Below are 9,515 nucleotides of genomic sequence, written 5' to 3'. Positions count from 1 at the left end.
TGTAAGCCAGACCATGATTCTATTCCAAACCGTGGCTAACAATCGGAAATCAGACTGTTAAGTCCCAATTCCCAATGATCTAATTTCAACTTGGATTTAAGGATTAATTCGGATTGAAGTATTCAAACGTATGAACCAAACTTCCAGACCAAATCACAAGTTTCAGTCTGGTATTGATTCACAGTTCAAAGTGAGGAGGGACCAAGCTAGGCTCTCTAAGCGGTTCCAATCTGATTTGAGCCCACAAACCGTTGATATGGACCCTTTTATCCCCCCCCCCCCCTCCAAATGTTCAATTCCAGGAGGGATACCATATGATACAAGAAGCATAGGAATAAAAATCAATTGTTGCTCAAATTAGTGATTGGACACAGAAGACTGATACACACTTAATTCAAAGGCTATGGAAATGGTAAGGAAATTGAAAACAAAAAGAAAGCCATTATCTAATTACAAACAATGTCACAATGAGGAACCATAGTACTCGAGCCACAAATCGCAAAAGCAACTAAAGTGGGCCGCAATTGCCAGCCCAATCAAATGCGAGGTCCGCCTGCAGCACGACAAACAAGGACGTATGCTCTCAGCTTTCCACTTGCAACTCCTCCTCCTTCCCAACAATAAGCAGTCACATTACTTCCCCGAATTTACAAGTAGCGCAGCAAAAGAATTTCTCATCACAAGAAATAAGGAACTCCTGTCCTGGGTCCTCTCATCTGGTTGTTCTCCTCAGTTTGGGTGAAAAATTTCACTTCTCTCTCCTAGAAAATTGACCACAGAAATGATAAGGATTTCACAAAACATGGATCTATCCAAGAATCTTCAAGGTTGAAAAGCATGTGCAGGTAACCATTTTATTCTAACTACGTTCAAAAATTATCTCCAATCACAACAGTACTACCTCTTTAGCAATTGATCCAGTACACAGACAATAAGATTTGAAGGCATAGGCATAGGCATAAGCAGCTAGCACTAAGGGGAAATCATGGGTTAAAGAACAGATTAACTGTCACCGTAGAGCCCAATATTAAATGGGCCTTCAAACTATTAACTAACAGAGAAAAGGGAAAGAAACTAAAAAGCGTCATAATTGCACAAAAAGGCTCCCTTCTACCGAACATTTTTTCCCAAGACAATTGTGGATATTTTAGCATATAATTTGATTGCAAGAGAGCAGAAAGGGTGAAGCTGGCAACAGCTAGCTATAGCATCATAAACATACTTATATCACTTAACAATATTTATTAGTAACTTGGTTGGCCTAATATGCGCTCACTTACAAACAAAAGCCATTCCACTCTTGTGTCTGCAAGACTAATATATCATCAGAAGAATCAGAGAGAGTAGGGGGGAGTCCTACAACTGTTTTTTTTTTTTTTCCTCTCTTTTTCTGATTTTTTGCAAGTTTAGGTTCAGACTTCAGACAGTTGACGACAAGCTTACAATAACAAGCTTCAATTTCTTCCCTTGATCATCCACATATGCACATGCACACAAAGGACAGGACAGCATGTAAGCTTGCTATACTTACCATGTTCTCGTTGAAGCTCAATATAGAAGCAACATTACCACAACGATAACAGTAATTTGGTGCAGACCAGACCTACAAAAGTAATTTTATCAAAGTGCTTAAATATATTTGACAACCATATGAGCAAAAAAAAGGTTCAGTCTTTACAGTTACTAAGCCTTTATCTTGAAACATGTACTTTAGACCTTCTTGTACCAGTTGGTGTGCTCGACAAACCAGATCAAGATTGTTAATGTGATTGAACTGCATGAAAAGATAAAAGTGTAAAATTGATATGATATTATTCTGTTAAAGTTGAAATCAAATTACATTACCTCAGAAGTAACTCTGGCTCCAAATAGCCAACCTGCTCCTCTGGGACTAACTGCCCATGTTTCAATATCTTCAGGATCACTCCACATTAGATCACAAAATGGCCCTTCATGTGGAATTTCACAATTGCGTTCAATCACTCTTATCTGCCAAGTAACATGCAAAAAGCATATTTTACATCACCATCCACGAGGAGAGAAGAAAGAAATAGCAGATTATATTAGGTCTCCAAACATAATCAAAGAAACAAAAACATTCTGCTGTTCTCTCTCTCCCTCCTCCATCTTGCATCACCCCTCCTCTACTCATCTTCCTCAAGATGACGACGATGATAATAAAAGATCTGTCTTATCCAGGTAACAAGCTCCCCCGCGCACGTCTCCTCCTCTTCTTCCCTTTCTATTCTTCTTATTGCCCTCTTTACCCGTTATGCTGCCATTTTGCAGTGATTTCTTAATCACACCGGCCGTACTAAAATATAGGATTGGCTCTTCAAAATTCTGTTACATATTGACTAATGTATTTAAAACCCAGCTATGTGTCTATGATGCTATGCAAATGCAAGGACCTGGAAATTTGATTTGAATCTTGTTGAACATTTTCTATTAGAAGGGAAAAAAATATAAGTTTAGATTTAATACTTATTTGTTTATCCGCAAAATCCCAAGAGAAACATCTACATTTAATGCAAATAATCCAGTGATAACAGATGGTTCGTAGACAAAATATGAAAAATTTAGGGGGAAAAAAAACATTTACAATGTATTGCTACCTAAACAAGAATTTCTGGCAACAGCTGAGGGAAAGACATAAAGCACCTGATCTATTGTCCGGATGTCGGGAGAAAGGCCACCATGGACACAAAGCACCTACAACATAACAGATGAGATACAAATCCAGATTTAATGATATGGAAGCAAAGGGAAAACATATGCAAATTCAAGCATAGATACATATGCAAAAATTAGTGAATGGAGGAAGGAAAAGAGGCTTACTGTGCCATCTATAATTGCTGAGAGTGTTAGATAATCAAAAACATCAGTACAATATCGCCATGCATTGGCATTACCATACTTCCTCTGGCATTCATCATAGAAGCCATAAACCTAGTGAAAATAAAAATTTGTAAATAGAAACACCATAGACCATAAAGCTACTGAAAGTGCGAGATCATGGGATATGAAAATCCCACAACATGCAAATTTCTTTTCATTATAGTACCTCTAGAATTTAATATGATTACTCAATCCCAAAGAAATTTCCATATGAGAATGCAGGATATCCCTTTCAAGGTGTCATAGATTCTTTGCATGCTGTAGCTAACGAATTTTGATGTACTGCAGAATATGCCTTAAAAAGCCAATTGAAATTGATATTGAAAGTTGAAACTGAGGAGAATGCTTCCACAATTAATAAATCATAATGCAGATTCATTCTCTAGAGACCAACCCTGTATTCAAGAATATATTTTGAGAGGTTTAGCAATTATATTTTTCTTTATTTCTTAAATATTTGGCAAACCCACTTTAGACTTCCACTTGCACCTGGCTGTTACATAAACTGTGAAGTCTCAAATAAATAGTCTATCCATTGATAGATGATAACCAGTTAACCCCAACAAAATTACAATTACACATCGGTTTGAGAAAGTTTGAGTTTCATATATTTTGTTTCCAGCAGCACAACCAAGTGAACAAATTATCAGAATCTAACCAAAAGTATACCTGAGTTAGTTGTCGGCTTTCATGATTTCCTCGCAAAAGTGTGATATTAGCTGGATATCTATAAAAGATAGAGATCGAAATATTAGATAAGGAAGAGCTTAAGTCCCCCTCAAGAAATGATTTTCCATGCAAAGATTCCCATAACTAGCAATAGCTTGACAAATTTACAATGTTTTAGTTTTTGAGCCTTTTCGAACACCAAGAAGAAAACTGACAAAATATTTGTAACAATCTGGTTGGTAATATACCAAGTATCACACTATCTCAGGGCCCGGCCATTATTAGCAAAATAGTCTATCTACAGTTCTACAATTGCACTGCATTAATCTAACTGACTACCACTTATAAAGATGTACTTTTAGAAGAAATGATAAAAAAATAATTCACTGTTTGCAGTGGCTTCCTTTGACAAAAAGGATCCAACTGCTAGTAAAAACTGCAGTTTCATATGTCTATCCTACTCTAACTTTGATCTCTTTTTCCATATAAAAATAACCAAGCTTTAAAGCTTCCGACCATTATCTTGCAAAATCCAAGAAAAATTGTGGTTTGTCGGAAGAAGAATATGGATAGTGATTGAGTGCTTACATAATTTACCAAGAAAATGCAAAAATACAGAAAGTGGTTAGAAAAAAAAATTACAGGCATTTTATGTGACAATTTCATAACAAGTGGACAAAGTATAAAGGTGTACCTTGCTTTAAGAAGCAAAAGAATAGTGAAAACTTCAAGACTATTGAAACCTCGATCAACAAAATCTCCCTGGAAAAGCATTAGGAATATGTCAAGCTCTCAGGAAATTACAAAATTGATAATATGCAACAAGATGTCCCATTAGCTCTAAAATGGGAATAGAAGTTACCATAAAAATATAATTTGTCTCAGGAACGTGACCTCCAGTCTGGAAAAGTTTCATTAGATCATGGAACTGGCCATGAATATCACCACAAACAGTGACAGGACTGTTAACAGGCTGTACATTGGACTCCTCAATGAGGATCTCTTTTACCTGTGTTGTTTACAAATAATAGCAAAGTAAATTTTGAACTATCTAACAAGTTTATAATTATATAAAATAATTTTAGAGTGTATCCATGAAAGAGCATTAGAAAGAACAGGGATAAAGAGAAGGAGACATATGAGGACAATTTCAAGAGTTGCCGGTTAATTTAACTATAATCTACACAAGCACAGGCAGCAAAAAATGATATACCTACAGTTGTATTGGATAAAATTTTGTTTATATGTTTTGAAGAAAATACAACAAAGGGCATAGCAAAATGCAGTCGTTGTTCATCCAATTCTGAGAAATGCAAGAAAAGAATCAAATAAAACCTGCGAGCACTATATTTTCCATTATTTGGATCTGCTGGAAGATGAATTCAAGGCAAGGCTTGATATCATAAAATATCTGCTTTTATAGCAAAAGTCTCCATTGACAAGAGACCAAACGACAGCGAGAACAAGGTCTAAATTGCAGTCTCTTGCACTACATGAAAAACCCCGAACTCTCTGTTTAGCTAGAAGAAAATGTAGAAAATGGAAGTAATGAGAACAGAAGAAAATAAATAAACCAACCATAACAGGCCCTCATTTTACTAGTAACAGAAAATTTTTTAAGGGCTGAAGCTGACATTAAACCATCACGTACATTGTCATTTTCTGTATTAGTTTCAAAGATGCACAATGAGGAAGAGAAATTAAAGCAAAGGGGCAGAAGTACACCCTAAGTTTCCATTGTTATAAAAGATGAAAACAACAAAGAGAGAAAGAAAGAGAAGAAACCCTAGAGAGAGGGAAGGAAATTTTACATATTCGCAGAGAAGTTGAAGCTCGTCCTCCAATAGATGCTGCCCTTCCTTCACCTTGGCTATCCACTGATCCAAATCCATCTCTCTGCAGGTGGATCACTTTTAATTTTCTGAGTTTGGTTTCGGATTTTCACTGTCTCGTTTCTTTTCTCCTCGGATGTTAAACCCAAAAACGATGAAGGAAAACCTGGAGCAGAGCAAGAAAGAGGAGGAGGAAGCAAAGCTTTCTTTTTTCCTTTTTATTTTCAGTATATATATTTGTTTCTTTGAAACGCAATAGCTTGAACAGATCAAACACAAACACAATGCAGGAAAATGGAATGGGAGGACTGCAGGCAACTGAATAGGACATGGACGATGCCTCCCATTACAAAATTCCACAGGAAATCAATGGGCCAAGTCTGTTCATTGGCCCAAAGCCCATAATTTTTCCGACATTTATAAAATAGAAAAATCAGAGACCTTTTTTTTTTTTTTCTCAATTTTCCTCGGTATATAATTATTTTCTTCGATATTCATAGTGGATCTTTTCAGAGCTTGAATTAGGAAGAAAGCGGTCTATGGTGTCTCTTCGAGCAGGTGCTCTTCTTCTTCTCCTCCCTCTTTGTTGGTCCTTGTCATGTTTATTGCTGCGTATTCATAAATTGCTTTTCCTAATCATAAATGAATATTCGGTTGCTTAGAGCGGCTATAGGATTTAGGGTTGATTTATTTTTGGGTTCAGAATTGGTATTTCTTGACTGCTTTGACAGGCGCTTCCTCTTCATGCAAAATTTATTTGTAAATTTTCCTTCCCTATTGTCTAAAGGTTGTAATATGTGTTTGGTGAGTGTGTTTTGAATTAAATCCTACTCTTGATTCCGTAATTTCCAGTATAAGGGCCGAACTCTGCTCTTCTAGCTACAACCACACTGCAAGTTCTAAACTTTGTCTCTTTTTGGGTTTACAAATTGATGCCCTTGCTTGATTTTCTCTCACTTCCAGAACCCAGAGCCAATCAATAGAGAGAAAAGAGTTTTGGGCTTGAAGCAGAGGACAGAGGGAGTGGGATATTGTCAATGTACATTGGAAGAGGCGTACATTAGCCTTAGGAAAGAGGGCGCAGTACAGGTTGCCATTGTTGGTTTGGTTTTGAGATTTTACTTTTCCAAATTAGGAATTTCGAGGGATTAAGTGTTTAGTTTGAAGCTTAACTATGGTTATCTATGTAAATGATGTGGAATTAGTAGTCATTTAAAAAATAAAGAAAATTTTCTTTTGGCATGATTTAGTTTTGATCAAAATTAATTAATTTAAGGGTCTGGCTACAATTACACCAAATTTTAAGGAATGAATTTTGTCATACAAAATTGAAGAGTCAAACTATAATTGTGAACAAATATAGCATATTGGGACTTATATGTCCAATAGGCCTTTTAAAAAAGATTAACTCACTGTGGGATAAAAAGAAATGCAAAGGAGAGAAGAAAACCTTAAGAATGACAAAATTATTACTTAATAATATTGTATTTTCACTGTGCAGGAACTAGATAAACTGGTTTTCTGTTAATCACATAATTTCATTTGATGGATGTGCTTAATCTTCCCATTTTTCTAATTCTACAATTATTCAAATAGAATAATATCCCATGGCCATCAGGAAAATGTGATGAAAGCATATACTTTAGTCGTGGAACTTGTGAAAGATAAAACTTCTAATCATACATGATTGCTAAGTACCATATCTTATCCTCCTCTCATTGCTGGTGCAGCAAATCCAACAGGTTTTTTCTTTCTTTTTTCTTTTCTTTTCTTTCATCTGTAATTTTTTTACTTTAAAGGTGTGTGTGCAGTACCTCATTCAAAAAAGTTCTTGTCTCACTTCTCACCTCAGACCATAGAAAAACCGTCACCTCTTGCCTTAATACTGACTGAGGTTGACATGGCTGCAAAAAATGGCTAAACAAAGGATAGCGATACCAAACCATTTGGAGAGGTTTCACAATAGTAAACCCATGGATTAGGAAAAGTTTGGTAGAAGTACTTGAATGTACAATCCTTTGAAATTCAGTTAAGCAGCTACAAATCCATTTCAAATAAACTAGTGGTTAAGTGACCAAATGATTCATGAAGATAAACTCTTTTACTGTGCACATATGTATGATTGTCTGTGTTTTGCATGACAATAACTATGACGTAGTGTGCAGGAGTCATGGGTGACGAATTACTGGGTTCAAAGTGCACTACATGTACCACAGCCATCAATTCCTCCAATATAGGTTTTCAGGTACGTGTTGTATCTTCAAGTTGAAAGGGTTTTCCTCTCTCTTTTTTTCCCCTCTTCTTATATGTATTAATCCTTATGCCCTTTTTACCTTTAAGAGTTGGTTGTGTACTCATGGTTCTAAGTTGGGGATTGCAGCTCCTAAAGAAGCATGGTTGGAAAGAAGGTACTGGTCTTGGAGTTTCTGAGCAGGTCAGTTTTTTCTCTTCTTGTGTTTTGAATCTTAATATTTTGTTAATTTAGTCTTTTACTTAGCTGTCTTTTTCCTGTGGGGGAATGGGGGTGGATCCTTTTATTTTCTAATTTAACCTACTTGCTTTAGATTCAGTGTCAATCTACTCTGAATAGTAAGTCTCTTCGCCTTGTACTAATCATTTTATGGCCCAAACAGGGGAGATTGGAGCCAGTACAAGCATATTTCAAAAATAATAAACGAGGCCTAGGAGCAGATAAAGTGAAGAAGAGGACTCCTAAGCCTCTTGAATCTTCTATCTCCAAGGATCAAAATGAGAAGGTGAGGTTTCTCGATACCCTATTCTGAAAGTCTATTTCTTTCTTTTCCTTTTTTTGGAAGTTTGATTGTATGGGCCTCACTGAACAAGCAATAAAAAACTTAAACAACTCCTTATAAGTACTTCCTAGCAAGGTGAATTTGTGAGAGATATATAGGACTTAGAAAATGGAAAAAGGATGCTTGAGGAATATAGTGATGAAATACCTGTGTTTATACTGGAGTAATTGGTGAATTCTCTAATCTGAAAACACAAAATGGAATGTACATGACAAGGGAAGAAATATTTGCTTTAGTCAAACTGATGGCTTCTAAATATGGTATTAGATAAAGAAAGAGCTCAACTTGACAACTTGTTTGTGGTTTCCCATCTTATTTGGGCCATAATTCTCTGATGAGCCCTCTTATTGCATATGCCTTTTTTTTTTCCCTTTTCCAGTCTTAATGTGATGTAATTGTTTCCTCAGACCAAAAAATTTCTTTTAAAGACTTCGGTCAGGAGATAAATAGAAAGTGATTAGATGCATCTTAGATCTTGTATGGTTTAAATAACATTGTTCAATGTATATTCGGATCCAATATTTTGTTATAGATTAGATGGCTCCTCATTGCAATTGCTTGATATTTTCACCTTGCCTTGGAAGGACTAAATCATGTGCAAGGTTGTATTGCAAATGTTTTGTTAGATTGATAGCTGTGTATTTCTATAGGTGGGAGTTATGTAATGGAGTAAAGCAGGTATGACTATGATCACAACCTGCACATACATGGACTGTGTGAAATGTTGACTATGCATATAAAAAAAGGCTGCTGTAGTGTTACGCTTGAGCGTAAGCATGTTGACTTGTGAAATTAATTGGCGTTAAGGATGAGACTATAAATTTGTTATCCTTCCATGCTCTGCCTTCTGCTGCACGTCACTGATGGTAATATTTTGTTCAAGTTTCAGGAACATTCGCCTTCAAAAATGTCCAAGACACTCTCTAAAAAACAAAGGAAGATGCAACAGTTAGAAAAACATTTACAAGAGAAGGAGTTTGAGCGGGCCTTTTTTCGAGAGTTCTGGCCGGATAATGTTTGATGTCAGAACTGCATCATCTATTCTCACCAATGTTAATCTTCTGTTTTCCTCTCCCTTCCATAGGACTGATTAATGTATAGTTAAGAATTCCTTCTACACCAACTTACAATGTTTATTCAGATCGTAAAATCAAAATTTCACACAGATAGTTTTGCAGGAAGTATGATGATTGATTTTCCATGATCTTGGTCAATTTTCTTTTTTCCTGTTCTCATTTTTTTTTTCTTTTGTCGATCCTCTTCTCTTCTTGGAAGTCTCAGGAAACACAAACTGAGATAAGGC

General features: G+C 36.0%; 2 protein-coding genes across 9 annotated transcripts; one reads left to right on the top strand and one right to left on the bottom strand.

Annotated features, from left to right (window-relative positions):
• Positions 1–318: 318 nt before the first annotated feature.
• On the bottom strand, positions 319–5,706 carry LOC110613801 (phytochrome-associated serine/threonine-protein phosphatase). Of its 2 annotated transcripts, XM_021755123.2 has the most exons (11): positions 5,379–5,517; positions 4,903–5,087; positions 4,430–4,576; positions 4,262–4,329; positions 3,568–3,625; positions 2,839–2,949; positions 2,662–2,712; positions 1,846–1,989; positions 1,679–1,774; positions 1,532–1,603; positions 319–761 (listed from the first exon to the last, which is right to left on the bottom strand). In XM_021755123.2, the coding sequence occupies exons 3-11, from the start codon at positions 4,481–4,483 to the stop codon at positions 678–680; spliced, it is 738 nt and encodes a 245-aa protein (XP_021610815.1). In that variant the 5' UTR covers positions 4,484–4,576; positions 4,903–5,087; positions 5,379–5,517; the 3' UTR covers positions 319–677. The 2 variants fall into 2 exon arrangements, with proteins under 2 accessions (XP_021610815.1, XP_021610814.1); XM_021755122.2 differs by lacking the exon at positions 4,903–5,087 and having other exon boundaries at positions 5,379–5,706.
• A 104-nt stretch (positions 5,707–5,810) lies between these two features.
• Positions 5,811–9,413, top strand: LOC110613802 (protein pxr1). 7 transcript variants are annotated; one of them, XM_043956252.1, is made up of 6 exons: positions 5,832–5,957; positions 6,363–6,488; positions 7,565–7,644; positions 7,780–7,833; positions 8,033–8,155; positions 9,102–9,413. In XM_043956252.1, exons 3-6 carry the CDS (start codon positions 7,570–7,572, stop codon positions 9,231–9,233), a joined length of 384 nt encoding a protein of 127 aa, XP_043812187.1. In that variant the 5' UTR covers positions 5,832–5,957; positions 6,363–6,488; positions 7,565–7,569; the 3' UTR covers positions 9,234–9,413. The 7 variants fall into 7 exon arrangements, with proteins under 7 accessions (XP_021610819.1, XP_043812182.1, XP_043812187.1 ...); XM_043956248.1 differs by having other exon boundaries at positions 9,096–9,413; XM_043956250.1 differs by having other exon boundaries at positions 7,558–7,644; positions 9,096–9,413.
• Positions 9,414–9,515: the final 102 nt, after the last annotated feature.

Source organism: Manihot esculenta, chromosome 4 (assembly GCF_001659605.2).
Source record: "Manihot esculenta cultivar AM560-2 chromosome 4, M.esculenta_v8, whole genome shotgun sequence".
Classification (NCBI taxonomy): domain Eukaryota; kingdom Viridiplantae; phylum Streptophyta; class Magnoliopsida; order Malpighiales; family Euphorbiaceae; genus Manihot; species Manihot esculenta.
The sequence above is the reverse complement of the archived record's forward strand: the minus strand, read 5'-3'. Positions and strand labels throughout refer to the sequence as shown.

What these genes read in the sequence shown, in the direction of transcription:
- LOC110613802 (XM_021755127.2), top strand. An exon ending in CCTCCAATATAGGTTTTCAG is followed by an intron (nt 7,645 to 7,779) that starts GTACGTGTTGTA and finishes TGGGGATTGCAG; the next exon opens with CTCCTAAAGAAGCATGGTTG. An exon ending in CCAAGGATCAAAATGAGAAG is followed by an intron (nt 8,156 to 9,095) that starts GTGAGGTTTCTC and finishes ATTTTGTTCAAG; the next exon opens with TTTCAGGAACATTCGCCTTC.
- LOC110613801 (XM_021755122.2), bottom strand. Translation starts at nt 5,459, where the DNA reads ATGGATTTGGATCAGTGGATAGCCAAGGTGAAGGAAGGGCAGCATCTA. An exon ending in CTTTTGCTTCTTAAAGCAAG is followed by an intron (nt 3,626 to 4,261) that starts GTACACCTTTAT and finishes TATCTTTTATAG; the next exon opens with ATATCCAGCTAATATCACAC. An exon ending in AAGATAAAGGCTTAGTAACT is followed by an intron (nt 1,604 to 1,678) that starts GTAAAGACTGAA and finishes TTACTTTTGTAG; the next exon opens with GTCTGGTCTGCACCAAATTA.